Here is a 21,337-nt window from a genome sequence, read left to right on the forward strand (position 1 = left end):
GAGCGGTTTCCTGAAAAATGGCGCTCCAAGCTTCTACCTAGAGGCGATGGACCGTTTCAAGTATTAGAGCGCATCAACGACAACGCCTACAAATTAGATTTGCCAGGTGAGTATAATGTCAGTGCTACTTTCAACTTATCTCCGTTTGACGTAGGTGATGAACAAGATTTGAGGACAAATCTTTTTCAAGAAGGGGAGGATGATGCAATCATGGATGGCTCGCATGCTGATAAAGTGACTAAGGATCCGTTGAAGATGCCACGAGGACCGGTTACGAGAGGCCGAGCTCAGAAGTTCAAGGAAACACTTCAATCCTTGATGTTGAAGTCGCAAGAGGGCGTTGGATTTCTTGATATTCAATTTGGAGGTAGTTATCACAGTATTGAGGTCAAAGGCGGTCAAGAAAGTGAAGAAATTAAAGACCTTGTTCGCAGCCCAGGCGCGCCCGCGCCCCAGACTCGCGCGCCCGCGCCATTATTTTGCGAAGAAGAAGCGCGCCCGCGCTTACGGATGCCAAATTGACGAAGAATTGTGCGAGCTCTCGGCGCGCCCGCGCCTTACAATTGGCGCGCCCGCGCCTTGCCCTGCGCAACAAAGGCGCGCCCGCCCCGATTATTTTACATGCACCGAAGGTGTTTTGTGTGTGTGTTTGGGATTTTTAATATTTTGGCATTATTTTGCTTATTTTAGGTCTTTTATTCCTACTAGGAAACTTTAGGAGATATCTTTGATATCTTTTTGATTTATTTTGCATTATCTTTCAATATTTTGGGTTGTAATATAAATACTACAACATTCATTATTTTAAGGGCAATTAAGAATTCAGATTTTTGATATTGATCAATTAAAATTCTCTCTAGAATTTTATCAAGCTTTTGCTTACCCAAAAAAATCAAACTTATCAAAGTTCTTCAACTTTGTGGCGTTTGTCGATTGATTATCCTCGTGGGTTGTCAGAAACAAGTTTTCTGAAGGTCCCGTTGTGATCAATTGTTTTCTTCGTGTTTAACTGTTGCTAGTTTCGTTGTAAGCTAGAGGTGGTTAATCCCAAAACTTTTTACTTGTTTTCAAGATTGGACAATTTCTTGATTTCTTTTGTTATTGGATTGAGGGTACGATTTTAATATAGTCGTGTTTGCCTTCCATACATTAAGAATTCATATCAGGTTGATATATTCATTTCTTTGATGATATCACTTAGACCCAATGACTCAAGATGCATCTCTATATCGAGAGTCCATGACATATAATTCTTTCCAGTGATATCGAGCGCAACGAATTCAATCTTTGCCAAATTTGACATGGTGGTACTAGAAAAATAACAATGCATTTTATTAGTTAATTTTCATTAATATGAAAATAATAAATAATGGAAGAATGAAGATTACAAGTGCATGTATAAATAGAGAAAAAGTATGTGGTGGAAAATCGCTGGTGAGTACAAGACTTGTGAGCATGATGATCATAATCGTTATGAAAAATAGCCTTAGAAATGTCATCATCTTCATCTTCGAAAAAACCGAGGAGAAAATATTTTGAGAGAAAGAATGAATTTTGGTGTGATTGAAAATGTGTTTGAGTGAACATATTTATAGGCCAAAAACTAGCCATTTTGTTATTGTTTGTGACCCTTGGGGTAAAGAAAAAAATCGAGTATGTGTTGAATAAAAATTCGTGATAATGATGCAATGCATATAATGATAATCATAATTAAATAATTATGTATATCATATCACATTATTATAAGGTCGGTGTCATATACAACCTTTTATATAATAATATGAGATTATATGAATATGATTAGTATATAAATATACAATAATATATATCATATCACGTTATTATAAGGTCAGTGTCATAGACAAACTTTTATATAATAACATGAAATTATATATTAATACAGTTAGTATATATACAATAAATATATATCATATCACGTTATTATAAGGTCGGTGTCATAGACAACCTTTTATATAATAACATGAAATTATATATTAATATAGTCAGTATATATATAATAAATATATATCATATCACGTTATTATAAGGTCGGTTTCATAGACAACCTTTTATATAATAAAATAAAATTATATATTAATATATACATAATAAAAATATATAAACAGTAAAATAAAAATTCTAACTTGTTGAATATTTTTCCTTCTTCTTGTATTTTGGAGCGTCGGAAATTATAGATAACTTTCGAGCGATCGTGCTGATAACGTGTTGTGAAAAAATAAAAATTTATGATAAAAAGTAAAAACTCCAAAACTCAAAATATATCAAACTCTATGCTTCACAATATTTTTCTCTCAACTCAATTATATTTTTCATCACAAATGAAGACCTATTTATAGATCCACATTTGAGATTAGTCCAAAAATTAATATATCATCATCTACATCATAACACACTAATTTTCAATATTTTACAACTCAATATTCAACATTCAATATCAACAATAATAAAATAATATATTCTCAACACAACTATAATTTTACAGAAAGTATTAATAGATTTAAAAATTCTTTACCCTTTTCTCCATTAGTTTCTATCCACGGCTTACTGCTAACTATATAACTTTATTTAATTTACACATTCTTTGTTGGCTACTGTATCTGGGGGTTGGTTAAAAAAAGGGACTCTCTTGGGTATTATTTAAAAAATAAGGATCTTGACTTTTTTTAAGAAAAAATGAGTTAACTGCCCGTACACTTTTTTCAAAACAAATTAATAAACTAAAAAAAACTTGGGTCGACTAACAAAGACAACAAAGTTGGTCGACCCAAACTTGAAAAAATGCTTGGTCGACCCAAACATTCATGGTGCTTGAGTCGACCAAGCACAATCATATGCTTGGGTCAACCTAAGCATGAGTTGTTTGGGTCAACCATAAACCCAAGCTTGGGTTGACCCAAGTATTTGCCCAAGAAAATACTTGGGTCAACCAAGCATGGGTTGACTTGGGTAGACCATAAACCCAAGCATGGGTCGACCCGTGAAAACATATACGATTATAGAACATACTAGTGACATTATTGGATATATTGTTAAAACATGTACAATTATCAATGACCGTGAAATCAGTCGATTCTTATATGTATAATCATATAACATAACCGTGAAATCAGTTGATTTTTATATTAAAATATGTACAATTATATAACATAATCGTGAAATCAGTTGATGATATGTTACAATATGTATAATCATATAACATAATCGTGATTCGTGAATCAGTTGATGATATGTTACAATATGTATAATCATATAACATAATCGTGAAATTGATCCATTAATATGTTACAATATTTATAATCATACAACATAATCTTGAAAATAATGAATATATATATATATATATATTTATATATATATATAATGTTATAGTTTGTGAAATAATTGGATTCATATATTAAAACATGTATGATTATATAATATATTTGTGACATTAACGGATTCATATGTTAAAACATGTACGATGATACATATTTGTGAAATTAGTGAATTCATATGTTAAAACATGTACGATTATAGGTCAAAATACTTGTGAAATTATCGGATTCATGTGCTAAAACATGTACGATTCTAGAACATACATGTAAAATTAGTGGGTTCATATGTTAAAACATGTACGATTATAGGTCAAAATACTTGTGAAATTATCGGATTCATGTGCTAAAACATGTACGATTATAGAACATACATGTAAAATTAGTGGATTCATATGTTAAAACAAGTACGATTATCAGTCAACATTATTGGATAAAAATATGCACGTGAAATTTGCGGTTTCATACGTTAATATGTACGAATATAAAACATACTCGTGAAATTAGTGGATAAATTGTTAAAAAATGTACAATTGCCAATAAAAATTAAACACAATTGAGTAATTACATGTCAAAATTATGTAATTATCGGTCAAACTTGTGAAATTAATGAATTCATATGTTAAAATGTGTACGATTATAGAACAAACTTGTGAAATTAGTTAATCAATATGTTGCAACATATACGATTATATGTCAAAATTATGTAAATTTTGATCAAAATCGTAAAATTAGCAACGAAAAATTATTTAACTGCCTAATTTTTTTTACAAATAGAAATGTTAAAAATACGAATAAATGTGTTACAAAAAAATGTATTATGAAATTGATAATCAGCATAGTGCCTTATGTATCGCATCCTAAATTTAATAAAATATGTTCGAAAACAGTTTTCCACAGCGCGCGGCGAAAACATCTTTCCGCAGCACAAATTGAGTCGATCCAAGCATGAGCAATCTTGGGTCGACCCCAAGCAGGTCGACCCAAGATTGCTTTGGGTCGACCTAAGTAAGGGTCGACCCAAGATCTTACTTAGGTCGACCCAAACATTAAAAAAATTTGATTTTTATAATTTATTAAACTTTTTTTTAATGTTTATTAATGGTCGACCCAAGATTGCTTTGGGTCGACCCAAGATCTTACACCCAAACATTAAAAAAATTTGATTCTTAAAATTTATTAATTTTTTTAATGTTTTTTTTAAATAAAATACTAATAAATTATATATCCAATCTTTTATTTTTTAAATTGGATAGATTTCAATCGTTTCACTACCCTTCTACCTCCTAAATATACCGTATCTGGTGTCGCTCGTGGTGGGTTCTTTTTTTTTTTTTTTTTTTTTTTTTTTTTTTTTGTGTTAACAGTCGTCGGTCTCCTTTGTGCCGTGTAGATCTGCTGTTGTTCGTGGTGGTTTCTTCTTTTTTTTTCTGCTTTTCCAAATTTTTTTCTTCCTTCTGTTGTAGTTAGATGTGCGATTTCCAAATTTTTGGTTGGCTACTGTTGCAGTTAGATGTGCGAATGTTGTTGTTTAGATTATCTGATTTCTTGACTTGCTGTTTCTTTGCTGCCTTCTGTTGTAGTTAGATGTGCGTTTTACAAATTATTTGTTGACTACTGTTGCAGATCTGTTGTTGTTAGTGGCGGCTTCTTCTTCTTCTTTTTTTTTTTTTTTTGCGTAACTCGCTAGAATCTAGCCAGTCTATTCATGCTTATTTTCCCATGTCCATAGGATTGAATTGAAAAATAGTTTTCTTAATCGTCCCAAAACATGTGTTTAGATTTCAATGTCTTTTAATTAAATTAATTAATTGAAAGTTTAAAAAGTATTTTTCTTTTAGTGAAAAAAATTGTCACTTTTGGGGCTGGAACTTGCAAATTTTTTAAAATCTAACACTAAATTTCTCGGGGGTATGATACTGCGAGAAAAATATCTTTGAGCTATGTACTTTGGTGTGGTTTTTTTTTATTTCGTCGGTTAACATGAAAATGCTGTATGTTGAAAAATGTATGAATGACCCATTAGCAGGTGAAGAAAATAAGGGAAGTAGTGAGATAGGATCTAAGTCTAGGTTGGAGCCGTGTAGATCTGCATGTATTAAATAGTAGTTACAATGGAGTTATTTTAAGTAGTATCCTCTTTGAAATGCAGAGGCGTGGTGTTTTCATGCATTTATTGATCCTCAATATGCTTTCGTATAAATTGGTTGGTTTTAGTGAATTCTTAATGGGTTTTGTAGGTAATGTTAAATATGGAAGTGTTCTTTCATTACATCTAAGCAATGTAAAACAGTGGATACATCATTTTCTCAGATTGAAGCACGTCTGTTTTGTTTTTTGTCATCTTTTCAAGATTTGTACTCGTGTTTGCACTTTACTAACTATTAACAAAGTAAGTATATTACACATACTATACAAGAATATATATATAATAATGTTTTTTGGAATGAAATTGTTCTGCATATTAGGTTTCACCGTTTCAGTTGTTCACAATTTATTAGCCTTTTGATCGTTATGCAAGTTGTCCCTTCTGAAAGGGATTGGAAAGCTTTGAGTAGCTACATTCACTTTCTTTGTTCCATTTTCTCTTTACACGTGTTGCCTAAATTCTATTGCGTGCTCTGTTGCACTCACTTGTGATGTGGTGGTTGTTGATTCTCTTTTATTTTTTAGCGTTACTGACTGCCAAACATTTTACTGCTTTTTGGGGTTGTTTAAACTGGAGAAATTCGTGCATGTGATAGGTTCTTGGCGTTTTTTCCCTCTTGTTTGCTTCCACTTGGTACAAGTTCGATCTTCTGAGTTTTTATTTTCCCTCTTGTTTGCTTCCTTCCACATACTGTGCAACGTCATATATGTTCTTAAATTTGCGTTTTGTTTTGTTTAAATGTTTTGTTTTCTAAACGTTGGCTAAATTGTTTGTTTGTTCTTCCATTCTTCTTCTTTTTTTTTCACAGAGGTTTTAAGATCTATTGGCGACGAATGTAAATTTATTGGTTTTACTTGAGAGTCTTACTCTGGTAAATCATTGTCCTTGTTGTTTTTTGGATATATCGGGGATATGTTGCCTGTGGGTTTACTGATTCATATGGCTTTTCGATGAAGGTTGTAAAATGTCTTTACAAAATTAAATTTCCACATGTTAAAACAAAATTTTATTTTCTTCTGGTCTAATCGCACATTACACAACCTACTTTTAACAATGTTACATAGATATTAAATAATTATCTTTTTGTGAATGCTAATTCATTTTGACACTCAGTTGCTTTTTAGTGTTTTTTTTCCTCATATTCTTGCTATTATAAAAACTTCAAAAGCTATTATATATAAATACGTTTTAGATGAATAATATTATACCATGTGCTGCAAATTTCTAGATAATCACCCCACATCAATTCCCCATTACTAGTTATTATTAAAACGAGAATAATTATTATTAAAACGAGAATAAGTTGAAAAGGGCCCGTTTCTTGCCGGTTCCAGGTTAAAAAAAACACACTTACTTTCTTTCTTCTATACAACCGAACAAAGAACAAACACACACACACAGAAAGAAGAGTGGTTGAGGGATTCAGTTCTTACCCCTTTTCTCTTCTCTCGTTTTTGCTTGTACACATGCTACAGAATGTATCTATGTTTTTATGCGTTTTTCTTTGTCGACAGGTGTTTACCGTAAGAATCAGGTGCTCAACATCATTCTCTTCTGCGCTCTGTTTTGCGTCTTGCTCGATTCTCATTCGAGCTGCAAGATTCCGTCCGGGTTTGTTCTAGTTGCCTTCTTCTTTTTTGTTTGTTTTCACATGTTGTACATAGATCTGCGTTTTTTTTTTTAGATTTGAATTTTTGTTGAGTCGCTTTCTTCTTTTTGTTTCTTTTCACATGCTGTACATAGATCTGCGTTTTGGTATCAGATCTGAGTTTTTGTTTGCTGAAAAGATACCAAACGCTTACAGAGAAGATGCTGCACATAGATGTTTCGCATGTTGTACATAGATTTGTTTTTTTGTTTTTACATCTTCGTTTTTGTTTGTCTAAATGTTCTTACATCTGTGTTCTGCTTTGTTCACAAGTGGTTAACGGCTCCGTCTGTACATAGATGTTTTGAATTTCCCAGCTTCTTCTCAGAAGATTGGTTAGTAGCTTACAATTCATTTGGTTTCGATTCTTCTGTGCTGTGTTACCTGTTTTTGGGACTGGGAAATTCCATAAACCACAGTGATCAAGGCTTAATTGTGTTGGTTGTGTTGTGATATCTTCTTGCCTTTGCTTTTGACTTTGACCAGGTAGTTTTATTTAGAATTATGTCATCTTATTTTCTTTTTGGTTATCGTGCATTCATGTTCGCTTTGGTGATGTTAATAGCCTTAACCCCTCCGTTTGTTTGAGCAAGCGATGATAAATCAATTCTGTACTACACAGGAAAATATGCCATATTTATGAGCTTTATTTAGATAGCAGCAGAACTAGCTCTTAGCAGTAGTAGCAGTTGACATTTGGAAAGTAAAAAACGTCGAACTTTGCGTCGTTTTCATTTGTTAACAACTTATTGTCATTCCTCCATAGTTAAAGTCATATGCCCTTTTTTACCCGGAACACATGTTTGTTTACTGCAAATAAATCAAAGTAAATTAGGTGGGAGTTTAGTTCAAATTTCCTTGCTGACACATGGAAAGGGAAATTTTAAAGGATAGAATCTGCAAAATTTGTTTAAAAAAAACAGATGTGCTTCCACTGTTCTATTCTTCACAAATATAAGCTTATGAAGTTAAATTTTTTAAATTTTTAGTTTTATTATATGAGCAGCCCAAACATTCAATGAAAAATGGATCAATAATTAATGATATAGATAGATATATCTTCGTCCTCCAGTTAAAGTTTGTGTTCTGATGTAATTTCATGCAGAGAAATTGTTGACAATATGTGAACCATTTGATTTTGATTAAGGTTGTGTTCATATGCGCTTAAAAGTTTGCAACTATCTTTCTATTAAATTGTTGTACTGCTTTTTGGGGTTGCGCGAACACTGTCGGAGTCGGTCTTTCTTCTTCTTTTGTATTTTATGTTATCAGTCTTTGAGATTTTTTTCTTTGTCCCTCTTCTTCACATAGGTTATATAAAATGTATCAGAAATTAAAGCCTAAAAAGGAACCAAAATATATCTTTTCCACATAATGTTCTGTTTTCCAAAATAACTTGTGTCAATTCATAATTTAATAAGTTCATCACTAAAACTAAAACAATTATTTGATATCCAATTTGATTTATGATGTTAATTGTAAGGTCAAAGTCATGTTTCTGTGTAGTAATTCTAAGTTGTGATTTAAATGTGAATGGAATAATAGTTAGAAAATATATATTTGATTGATATTTAAAAATTAATTTTTAGTTTATGACATGAGGCATGAGCAAACAAAACGTTATGTAAAAGTGGATCGGCAATTAATAATATATATATATTGATACGTACATCTTCATCCTCCGGTTTAGGTTTGTATTCTTACGTACTCATGCAGAGAGATGGTTGGCAATTTTCGAACCACTTGATTTTGATTAGGGTTGTCTTCATATGCAACTGTCGCTTGATTGGATGTTTTTTCTTTTCTTTGTTTTACTGTTTTAAAGCGTGTATATTAGGCTATATTCAAATTAATATATTCTTTGTTCGACTGTTTTGAGTCATGTATAGTACACTATATTCAAATTAGTATTAGAAATTAATTGTAATTACGATAATGTGAGGACAAATTTTTAAAATCTCGTCAATTGAATTTATCTGAATAACTAAACATATATATTAGATTATATAGATTTACTTCATGAAGCAATTACACAAAACTATGTAGTAGTATATTGTTAAATATAAGGGGCTTATATTTATAACTTTGGTGTGTTGATGTGATTTATGTTTGGGATATTTAAATATTGACAAAATACTTCCATCAATTTATAACTTAAACTAAAAATACAACTTTCTGTGTGGTTTTGCCTTTGGATTTGTGTTGTGATGTAGTATGTGCTCTGTTGGCTTCGTGTAGACTTGCAAATATTTGTTTCAAGATTTTATTCGTCTACTTTTTTGCAATGCTTCTTCGACAACCAACTAAAGAAAAAAAGGTATAGCTATTGCTTCCGTGCTTTGGTTAGATTTTGGTTGGATTTCGGATCTGCTCACCATCTTATCAATAGTTTTGGATTTTACTGAAATATTTAAGATGTACTTGGATATAAGATTATAAGGTTCAAGTAGAAAAAAAATTATTATTCCGCAGTCGACATAGATTAAAAAAAGAGGTAATTTTAAAAAATTATTATTCCGTCCCGTAACCCTCCTACCCAATTTTCGTCCCGATAAAAATTGGAAAATTATTTTTCTTCCGATCCCCCGATCCCGCACCTGAAAAGTTTTGGGATCCGAATGTTCGGGATCCTGTTGGGTCGGAAAGCGATATCCCGAATAAATATTTAAAAACAACTTGATTAATTTCTATTCTTATAAACTATAGAACAATCCAAAACAAAGACGACAGTTGATCAAGCCATTTCAAGTTTCAACATCAAATTTCTCAAATAGAACAACCAGATTGAAGAATCTCTTCCACAAAAAAAGCACACAAAAAAAACAAGATTTTCAGGTCATTGGGTTGATTAGTAACTCACTAGTTGAAAGTGGAGTCACCTTAATAATTACCATCATATCAAGTCATTGTATCATTAATGATTAAACCACGACATCAACGAGCTATTCTTCCACCATGAAACCATTTGAGCTTACACTTGAGAATGATGCATTACTTCCGGTAAATGCATCCATGTTCACTAAATTAACAATAAATGACATAATTATGAGAAATAATAAAAAAAAACCAAATGCAAAAATTTTAACCCGACATTAATATTAAAAAGTTCATGCAGTTATTTTCCTTGAAATTTCTCAAAAAACAATGCAATTTCAAGAAGATTTTGACAGTACACCGTCGAATATCCCAAATCCAAAGGCATCTGAAAACCCAACTTAAAAGCCCAAATCTCAACTTAAGCACATGCCACATAGCAAATTAACAATACATACGTTTCTAAAAAAATCCAAGGGCATGTACAGAATATGAGAAAATCAATTTCCAAAAACCTTAGTTAATTTCAGCAAATTTGATACTCATCCACCTTGACCAAAATATCATCAACTAATAAGCATAACAATGAAAAACAACAATTTAAACCAGTCGAATGAATAAAAAGAGTCTCACCAGAATTGAGGAAGTGACGAAACAGATAATCCTTGAGCTAGCAGCATCCACAGTTAGTGTTTGTATGAAGGACCCTTCAAACAGAACAATGAGTTTAAAATCAAGCAAACAACACAATTTCATAGACATAATTGTTCAAACATTTCGCAAGCCAAATAAAAACATTCAACTTCATCGAATGAACAAAATTCAAGAAAACACAAATAATATCAATTTTTTTTTTCCAACTTACAGATTGAGGAATATCCAATTACTTGATAACGATGGAACTAAATCAAAAATATTTACTTTACCTACGCGCCCTTTTGTAGTGATTGAGATTTGAGAGAATGAAACAAAATTCCAATGAGTCAATGACAATTTTGACATTCAATTGCGAGACTAAAAAACCGAGAAGAAATCTAAGAACCGAGAAGAAAGAGAGGGGCGAGCTTGAGAAGTGTGAGAAATCAGAAGTTGAAAGCTTGAAACCCTACGGTGGTTAATAAAAACTAGCAAGTGGGCACACTGTGAAATCATGTAATATTAATAATAAAATATATAATATGAAATCATGTAATTATGGATAAATATTTTTTAATTATGAGTATCTATTATTTAGTATTTGATTGAAAAACAAAATTGAGGAAACATGTGGTATTAGTTTGGAGAAATGGGCGGAGAAGTTGGAACAACCATATCAATATACCAAACAGTTTTTAAATGACTCTCACGCTTAATAAAATAGAAAAAATAAAATAGAAAATATAGAAAAGATAATATTATTAATATAATCAGGTCATGATGGGATTTTCATCGGGATGAAACTAATTATCCGACCCGTATCTCGATATTGGTCGGGACGGAACAAATCGTGATAAATTGGGTCGGAAAATTTTTTGGGTCGGAAAATTTTCAAGACGAGAACGAGATTTGGGAAGGGTTGGGAATTCGGGCAAATTTTCCAACTCTAGTTTATTTACTACTAGTATTCCACCCGTGCGATGCACGAATTATATCTCGAGTGTGGTATGATTTTTTGAAAGGATGGTGTGAAAAATTTTGATTATGAAATTAAAATGTAAACAATTTTAATTTTACAATGATTACGTGAATTTTTTTTAAAAAACTATAAAAGGCAATCTTTAAATAAAACATATGTCGCGTGCGTTGTAAGTGATGTTATTTTATACAATTAATTATTAAAAATTATATAAATGAACATTTGAACAAATACTTGAAATTTAAATTAGCTAAATAGATTATATATTATACAATTGAAAAACAAACAAACTATTTTATAAATTCTAGAAAACTTCCTTAAAAACAACCTTTGTCGAATTTTCTGTTTGGTTTTGCTATCACAGATCAAGATTTTGAGACCCTTAAGAAACATACAACTGACCATGACTAAACATGGGATTCCTCAGAAAAAAGTCCTAAATGAGAAAATTATTGACTTTGACTTTTGTTGATTTTCATTGTATATGCTACAATCAAAGGATATTGTCGTTTTTGAAATTGAAAAAGAAGTTTTGGATCAGATGATGTCAAAAACATTCTTGGAATAAGCACTTCGTGACCCACATTACTTCCAGTCATAATTTTTTCTTCTAAAACATAGTTTTCGAGCTTTGTCACTATCATTCTAGTGTCACTGCATAAACCAAGAGAATGATTTATGTTCCGCAACAACATAACCGTAGTTCCAACTTTTAAGTTCAACTCGTGATTTGATACTCCAGAACATTTTATCCCATTCAAGTATTTGGGGGTATGGACATCATGCAATAAACCAACGGTTTTATCCGAGTGGCATGCTGTATCAGAACTTAAATACAATCTTCCCTCAAAATGATTAAGAGATATCATGTATTCATTTATGGATTGAACTACATCAAGAGTCGGTGCCAAAATAGCTCTCTGCTGAAAATATGCAGTATTACCAATAGAAATGTCTGATGATGAAAATGTACTCTCGACTATCGATGCAATATGATCATTACAATATTTCAGCAAAAGATCACCAGGAATATCGATTGTCGCATAACCATCATTTTGCACTCCGTTTTTTCCATCTCCAATGTCAGCAATCCAATTAGAAATTTGCTTTGTTTTAGCACATTTTTCATCAGAACCTAAAGTTTGTATTCGCATGTTGAACTTAAAAGTTGGAACTCCGGTCATGTTGTTGCGGAACATAGATCATTCTCTTGGTTTATGCAGTGACACTAAATTGATAGTGACAAAGCTTGAAAACCATGTTTTAGAAGAAAAACTTCTGATTGGAAGTAATGCGGGTCACAAAGTGTTTATTCCGAGAATGTCTTTGACATCATTTGATCCAAGACTTCCTTTTCAATTTCAAAAACGACAATATTCTTTGATTGTATCATATGCAATGACAATCAACAAAAATCATAATCAATAATTGTCTCATGTAGGACTTTTTTCTGAGGAATCCCACTGTTTAGTCTATGTTGCTTTGTCTAGGTTTACCAATCCTAAGAGTCTCAAGCAAACGTTGTTTTTAAGGAAGTTTTCTAGAACTTATAAGATAATTTGCTTGTTTTTCAATTGTATGATATATAATCTATTTAGCTTCAAGTATTTGTTCAAATGTTCATTCATACAATTTTTAATAATTAATTGTATAAAATAACATCACTTACAACACACACGACATATGTTTTATTTAATGATTGTCTTTTATAGTTTTAAAAAAATTTCCACGTAATTCTTATTAGTAATTGTAATATTAAAGTTGTTTACATTTTAATTGCATAGTCAAAATTTTTCACACCATCAACCAATTTAATCATATTACACTCGAGATATAATTCGTGAATCGCACGAATGGAATACTAGTAGTAAATAAACTAGAGTTGGAAAATATGCCCGAATTCCCAACCCTTCCCGAATCACGTTCTCGTCTTGAAAATTTTTCGACCCGATTTATCACGATTTGTTCCGTTCCGATCAATATCGAGATACGGATCGGGTAATTAGTTTCATCCCGATGAAAATCCCGTCCTGACCCGATTATATTAATAATATTATCTTTTCTATATTTTCTGTATTTTCTATTTTAATTTTTTATATATTTTATTAAGCGTGAGAGTCATTTAAAACTTGCTTGGTATGTTGGTATGGCTGTTCCAACTTCTCCACTCATTTCTCCAAACTTATACCACATGTTTCCTTAATTTTGTTTTCCAATCAAATACTAAATAATAGATTACCCATAATTAAAAAATATTATCCATGATTTCATATTATATATTTTATTATTAATATTATATATTATATTAATTAAAATATATTACATGCAAACAATATATCTATTTATCCATTATATTTCACAGTGTGCCCACTTGCTAGTTTTTATTAACCATCGTAGGGTTTCAAGTTTTCAACTTCTGATTTCTCTCACTTCTCAAACCCGCCCCTCTCTTTCTTCTCGGTTCTTAGATTTATTCTCTGTTTTTTAAGTCTCGCAATTGAATGTCAAAATTGTCATTGGAATCTTGTTACATTCTCTCAAATCTCAATCCGCTACAAAAGGTCGCGTAGGTAAAGTAAATATTTTTGATTTAGTTCCATCGTTATGAAGTAATTGGATATTCCTCAATCTGTAAGTTGGAAAAAAAATCTTTCGTTTTTGTCATTGCCGCGTTGTGCTTTCGATTACTGCTTGCTTTTAGTAGTGTTGAACTTTATCGAGTTCGAAAAGGATTTGATATTATTTGTGTTTTCTTGAATTTTGATTTGATATTATTTGTGTTTTCTTGATTTTTGTTCATTCGATAAAGTTGAATGTTTTTATTTGGCTTGCGAAATGTTTGAACAATTTTGCCTATGAAATTGTGTTGTTTGCTTATTTTTAACTCACCCTTCTGTTTGAAGGGTCCTTCATACGTACACTAACTGTGGCTGCTGCTAGCTCAAGGATTATCTGTTTCGCCACTTCCTCAATTTTGGTGAGGCTCATTTATTCATTCGACTGATTTAAATTGTTGCTTTTCGTTGTTATGCTTATTAGTTGTTGATGATATTTTGGTCAAGATGGATGAGTATCAAGTTTGCAGAAATTAACTAAGGTTTTTGGGAATTGATTTTCTCATATTCTGTACATGCCCTTGGATTTTTCTAGAAACGTATGTATTGCTAATTTGCTATGTGGCATGTGCTTAAGTTGAGATTTGGACTTTTAAGTTGGGTTTGCAGATGCCTTTGGATTTGGGATATCCGGTGGTGTAATGTCAAAATCTTCTTGAAATTGCATTGTTTTTTGAGAAATTTCAAGGAGAATAACTGCATGAACTTTTTAATATTAATGTCGGGTTAAAATTTTTGCATTTGAATTTTTTATTATTTTTCTTAATTATGTCTTTTATTGTTAATTTAGTGAATATGGATGCATTTAGTGGAAGAAATGCATCATCCTCAAGTGTAAGCTCAAATGGTTTCATGGTAGAAGAATAGCTCGTTGATGTCGTGGTTTAATCATTAATGATACAATGACTTTGATATGATAGTAATTATTAAGGTGACTCCACTTTCTACTAGTGAGTTACTGATCAACCCAATGACTTGAAAATCTTGTTTTTTTTGTGTGCTTTTGTGGGAGGGATTCTTCAATCTGGTTGTTCTTTTTGTGTTTATTTTGTGGGAGAGATTCTTCAATCTGGTTGTTCTTTTTGAGAAATTTGATGTTGAAACTTGAAATGGCTTGATAAACTGTCGTCTTTGTTTTGGATTGTTCTATAGTTTATAAGAATAGAAATTAATCTAGGTGTTTTTAAATATTTATTCGGGATATCGCTTCCCGATCCAACGGGATCCCGAACATTCGGGTCCCGACACTTTTCAGATACGGGATCGGGAGAAAAATAATTTTCCAGTTTTTATCAGGACGGGAATTGGGTAGGAGGGTTACGGGACGGTCCCAACCCTATCCCACCCCTAGTCGGCATGTAGGAAGCATTTCATCTATTTCATTATTTACTTGTTTCTTTCGATTTATGGGTTCCCAATCTTTCTGAATGCCGAGACCCAAATTTCTCTTGGGAGTTATCAAATCTTCTTACGTATTTGTCTTTATTTCGATTTATGGTTTTCAATCTTTCTTTCGATTTAATGTTTTTGCGCAACGTTTGTTGTTGGATCGATTTCAAAAAAAAAATATTAGGAGAATATATATGTGCTTTTATGTAATATAATTAATTAATAGAAGAAATACAAAATTTATGATTTTTACATATTATCTGAATTATTACGTGTGTGTTGTATAAATATTCTTGGGTTGTGTAAATATGATAGATAGCGGGTTGTGTTTATTCTATGTTTCTGGTTATGGAAAGTCTAAAGAAAATTAATGGTTTTACTAAAAATAATTCCTCAAACAGACATGTTTCGAATAACGCAATTTAAATAAATACTTATTGAAAGTATGATTATTTTTAATGACGTTTTTGCAAGTATTAATAAGATTATTATTTATGTACTTAAATATATATTTGCTTTTATATATTAATAATTATAATTATATAATAGAACAAATACAAACATAGGACTTTAAAATAATAATATTATTATTATTATTATTATTATTATTATTATTATTGTTGTTTTGTTTTATATATGTTCAGTTACTATCCGTTTTGGAATTGTTCTTCGAGTAATTTATCAGAATACGAGTACAAGATGTTACCATATGCCAGCATGCTTCGTTTGATTTTATATTTCTTGTTGGTGTTGTCTGGTTTCTAGGATGAATCCTGTCTCAGCTCCTCTGCCTTTCTCACTCTCTCTTGGGAATGATTCTGTTATGATACATTTTTAAATACCATGTTCTTTGATCTTGATAGGAACTTGTAGAGCTGGAAATAATCTTTCTTTTGAATCAAGAGCCTCATTGGGAATTAAGGAGCAAAGAAAGGCCGACTTAGTTTAGCAGGAATGGTTGAGGTGTGGTGGTCCTTGCTTGGAGCAGCTGTTCCCGTCTTGATTGCGGGTCAAGCATTTAGAATGAAGGCAAGACATGCTGACGAACAGAGAATCAAAAGCGTTAGAGGCAGGGAGAAGACGGTGGATGACATTTTTGTGTGTGAGAGAGTTTGCACGTCAAAGAGAATGTTGAAGAAAGTTGGAGCATTCTCCAAGGATCCAATCCCTGATACTTGTGTCACGGTATGTGGAGTTTCTGAACTGGATGCTTGCTCCGATGCTTGTGCTCGAACTGTCTGCATCAACCAACATCAAGTGCCTAATTGGAACGATGTTTGCCTCCGAAGGTGTCAGAGTGAATGCCTCAAGATATCCGCGCCACGGTCTTCTTGATGTATCTTTATGCATTTGAATGTTTTTGACTTTTCATCGGAGATATGACTAAATGGTCATTATGTTTATCTCATCATAAACCTTTGTCCTTTATTCTTGTATTCTTGCATCTTGAATTTTTGCTTCTTTCCAGAATGGCATCCACTTGCCTCTCGGGCTGGTGACATATATAGTTTCGAATCCATGCTTTATATTAATGGGCGAAAATGAGTGAGAATTAATCTAATTGTTACTTTTTTTTTTTTTTTTTTTTCTAAAAAAACAGTGATTTTTAATCCATCAAATATACAAACGCATACCAGTGTATGCTGCGAAAAACTATCCAAACTACTGACCATTTTTTTTTTCTATATTTAAATATATATATATATATATATATAAAAAGTGTTATTTACACTTTAAATTTTGTTAATCACACTCCAACATATCTTTTAAATTCATTAAAAGACTAATATATCCCTTACTACTCTTATTAATTTTTGTAGCATATGCACCCAATAAAACCTCTATTAAATGTTGTTGTATTTTATTAATAAAATTTCATAACATGATTTTTATTTCTTTCATTTAATTTTTTTTCTCAATTTACCATAATTAAAAATATTTTCTACTTTCCTACAAAAAATATTTTCGACAACATGTTATTTTCATATAATACGTATAAGTATTAAATGGTAATACATTCATTATTTATTCTAATAAAATATTTTTAAGAATGAAGGAATGCTATTTATATCTAATTTTAATTTAAATATTTTTTATTTTTTATTAGTTTTTGTGCCATAATTTCTCTAGTATATAATATAAATAGAATAATAGCTTTAAAATTATAAAATTTAAATTCAATACATGAATAATAAAAGTTTCAAATAAATTCTAAACTTTATTAAGATGCATCTTTTTCAAATTAATTATATATAAATGTATAGAATTTCAATTCAATAATTTATCTTTTAAATTAGAAAATTTTGGACTCAATAAAAATTAATTTAATTAATTTAAAACACTTTTGAAAATTACCTAAAAAAGCACTTTTGAAAATATTATTTGGTTTCTGTTAAAAATTTGAAAAGTTATAATACATGAGTTAATAAAAAATCAATTAGAGTTAAATTAATCATGATTCCTGGAACATAAATGACACTATTTTATATTAAAAAAAAAAAGTAAATATTGAATATGTATCACGTAATTTAATGATTACACATATCGGGAAAATTTTGGGAAAATACCCACTCAGAAACATTTATATGTGTTCCCTCCCCATGTCAGAGTTTTTTTTATTTAAAGTCCCTGATAGTACAAAATTGTTTTTTTTTACTCCCTGTCCATGATATTTAACATATTTTTAATTGTTTTAATTAATTAAATATAATCATCCTCTCACTCCATCCACACGCTCAACCCTTACTCACTTTCTCCCCCAATTCACATGCATCAAACCCCAATCCCTAATGAAGAAACCCTCCCTACAATTCTGATTCAACCATAGGCGAGAAGAATCATCAAGAACTTTTCGATTTCGAATCGGTAGCACAAATGAGGGAAAAGGCAGTGAAGGATAAACTGACAAAAGCTCCAGCGAAGAATAAATCTATTGCAGCGGCAACGAAGAAGAGAAACAGCAAAGGTATGAGCAAATAACCTTTTAAGGTTTTAAAATGTTCTTATAAAATCGAAATTTATTTTTAGGAATGATTTTCTTGTTCTCTTAAACTTCGTTTGTTTTGAAATTCTCGTCCCCTAAATCCTCTACCATCTCGTTATTTCCTTCCCTGATTTCGTAGGTTGTGTGCATTATGACAAAATAATGTTTTATTAATTTATCAATTTTTTTTCATAATTATTGAACGCAAGCACTCTCATGATTTTGAAGTCATTTATCATATTTTTAGGATTTTTTCTTTGCTGTTATTTCAATATAACTATAAATGTTGATGAAATTTAGAATTTAGTTATAGTGCAATATTCTAAGTTGGTTCTCCTAATATTTGTCTGTTATAATTTGATTCTTGTTTTTTGGTGTTTATCTTGATTTTTTTGTATGACTGTGTTTGGTTTTGATTCTAGACATAATTGTAGAAGATGAAGCAGAGCAAAAAAATGGGAAGAGATTTTTTTCAAGATGCTCTCCCTCTTATTTTAAAAGTGTGATGAGGAAGTTGAAGTCGATCCTAGGCGAGCAGCAAAAGAGTCGTATAGATGATACTCTTTTTGGTAAATGGATTGATATGCCTGTCCTTGCAATCAGTAGTGGCAGGATTGATTATCTACTCGACAAATTTCAGGTGGATTCATGTTGTTTTATTGTTGGTGATGATATAAGGATCCCTTTCCGTTCAGCAGAGTTCTCTATTGTGCTTGGTCTGCAGCATAGTGGCCAACCCGTGGACTTGGACCTAAAAATGGATTCCAGATTTTTAGAACGTCATTTTGTCGGAAAAGTCATCAATGCCAATCGGGCAGCCATTAAGGAAAAACTTCTTTTACTTGCAAGAAGTAACAATGAGAGTGCAATTGAAGATTTTGTTAGATTTTTTATTTTGTTGATCTTTAACTGCATAATATTTCCCACCGGTAATTATATCACGCCTAGCTTTATATTTCCTTATTTCGATGATCTTACCACCTTTTTTAAACATGCTTGGGGAGATGCTGCATTCCGATTTTTGCACCGAGAAATGCGTCATCTCGGAAGCAAACTTTATGTTGATGGATGCATGGTTGGATTAATGGTCAGTATATAGTTTTAGTAATAATGATATTATTTTATTGTCAATAATTTTAATTTTTTTGGGGGTTCAGGCTTGGATGTATGAGACCGTCCCAACTTTAGGAGTACGTCACAGTTTAAATATTTACCCTCGGTTGTTTCGGTGGGGTAAAAGCAAGATCCCATTGACGGCTGCTGGTGCTGAATCATCATTGAGATGCATAGATACAACCCAAGTAGTTCCTATTTGCTTTTGATTTATATTAAAGTATTTGCATAAAATTTATCGTTGGTTTGATTGAAATTTTTTTTATTTTGATTTTTATAATTGTGAGCAGGTTCTGTCCATACACCCACTTTGTGATGAGGAAAATCTAGTAGACATAAAGAATTTTTTTAAGTCGGTAGAGAGTACATCTGAAATGAGAAGAATCGGAAAAATTGTGATAGAACAAATTGATGAGATAAAGTTGTTGAAAAAAAGGTGTGCTGAATTAGAGGCTAGATATGTGAGATTTGGATCCGAAGGAAAGAAATTTTTGTTGAAGAAACATGACAATATTGATGAAGATGTTGAGCAGATCGATAAAACCCGGGAAGAATTTAATTTTGAGTTAGCACATGATACAGGCAGTAATTTTGATGATTTTATTGATGTAACTATGCATAATGTTGTTTCTGAATACATAAAGAAAGCAAAGATTTAGAAGGATCACATTGTGGGATTGCTTCAGCTGATGGTTTGAAAGAAGAGAACAATGATATGTTAGGAGTTGAATCTGAGAGTGGACCAATTAATGAGAACGATGGTGGTAGTGGTGGTCTTGCTACTTCAGAAGTGGAGAAGATGAATGTTTTCCAATCTTCAATTGTGGATAATGTGAGGACCAGGACTGATCGTGTGAAGAAAAAAAAGGATTTGATGTTTGTGACTCCACCTAGCTCAACACCAAAACGTAAAAAGAAGATAAGAAAAGAGGTATATGGAGCATACTTTAATACCCAATGCATTATTTTAACCATAATATTATGTGTTATTGTTTAAATAGTCAGAAAAATGTTAGGATGTTCTCTTATATGACTAAATATATCGCCACTTTGGGACAGTCATTTGTAGATGTTGAGAAGGACGGGTGTACTCCTGAAAAGGCAAACATGGATGTATTCAAAGGTAGAGTTGATTTTTGTGGATGTGAAGAAGCGCCCGATGAAGAAAAAAAATTGGTGATAGACTTTCTTGCTAGAGAGATATTGGAGTATGTTGATATTTAACATGTGTTCTTATTTTGTGAGATTATTCCCTAATTTTTTGTACTGAAAATTAAATTTTTTTGTTCTTGTAGCGTCATCGTTTGGCAAAATGAGTGTTTGAGATTAACTGGGCCTCAATTCTGTCCCTTTTTGTTTCTCGAGCCTGTTGAGTCTGAGATAATTAATGTCTATATGATCATTATGCAAAAGAAAATTATCGATTATGGATTTGAAATTTATTGCATGGATACAATTGTGCAGGTTCGTAACAATTTGATTTTTTGTTTTTTTTTTCTTCATATTTTTCATCTACTGGATCATCATACAAGAGTTTAATGTTTTCTTGATGTGTAGAGAGAAGTGCTTCAGAACTTGGAAAAATATGGAAAACATAGGATTCTATACAACACCGACTACGAAGTGTTTCTTTCAAGGTTGACATCTTTCACGAGGTGTAGACTGCAGGGGCTGAACAA

General features: G+C 31.5%; 2 protein-coding genes across 11 annotated transcripts; one reads left to right on the forward strand and one right to left on the reverse strand.

Moving 5' to 3' along the window:
- Positions 1–4,585: 4,585 nt before the first annotated feature.
- Positions 4,586–17,006, forward strand: LOC140880927 (uncharacterized protein At5g64816). 10 transcript variants are annotated; one of them, XM_073285804.1, is made up of 5 exons: positions 4,586–4,648; positions 6,290–6,352; positions 6,996–7,092; positions 14,462–14,535; positions 16,426–17,006. In XM_073285804.1, exon 5 carries the CDS (start codon positions 16,517–16,519, stop codon positions 16,895–16,897), a length of 381 nt encoding a protein of 126 aa, XP_073141905.1. In that variant the 5' UTR covers positions 4,586–4,648; positions 6,290–6,352; positions 6,996–7,092; positions 14,462–14,535; positions 16,426–16,516; the 3' UTR covers positions 16,898–17,006. The 10 variants fall into 10 exon arrangements, with proteins under 10 accessions (XP_073141905.1, XP_073141908.1, XP_073141913.1 ...); XM_073285808.1 differs by lacking the exon at positions 4,586–4,648 and adding an exon at positions 7,403–7,464 and having other exon boundaries at positions 4,683–6,352; XM_073285809.1 differs by lacking the exon at positions 4,586–4,648 and adding an exon at positions 7,429–7,464 and having other exon boundaries at positions 4,683–6,352.
- LOC140878295 (uncharacterized) lies at positions 12,008–12,742 on the reverse strand. Its single transcript, XM_073281895.1, has one exon. The coding sequence runs from the start codon at positions 12,740–12,742 to the stop codon at positions 12,008–12,010; it is 735 nt and encodes a 244-aa protein (XP_073137996.1).
- Positions 17,007–21,337: the final 4,331 nt, after the last annotated feature.

This window comes from Henckelia pumila, chromosome 2 (genome assembly GCF_033568475.1).
Source record: "Henckelia pumila isolate YLH828 chromosome 2, ASM3356847v2, whole genome shotgun sequence".
Classification (NCBI taxonomy): Eukaryota; Viridiplantae; Streptophyta; class Magnoliopsida; order Lamiales; family Gesneriaceae; genus Henckelia; species Henckelia pumila.

What these genes read in the sequence shown, in the direction of transcription:
- LOC140878295 (XM_073281895.1), bottom strand. Translation starts at nt 12,742, where the DNA reads ATGACCGGAGTTCCAACTTTTAAGTTCAACATGCGAATACAAACTTTA.
- LOC140880927 (XM_073285804.1), top strand. Translation starts at nt 16,517, where the DNA reads ATGGTTGAGGTGTGGTGGTCCTTGCTTGGAGCAGCTGTTCCCGTCTTG.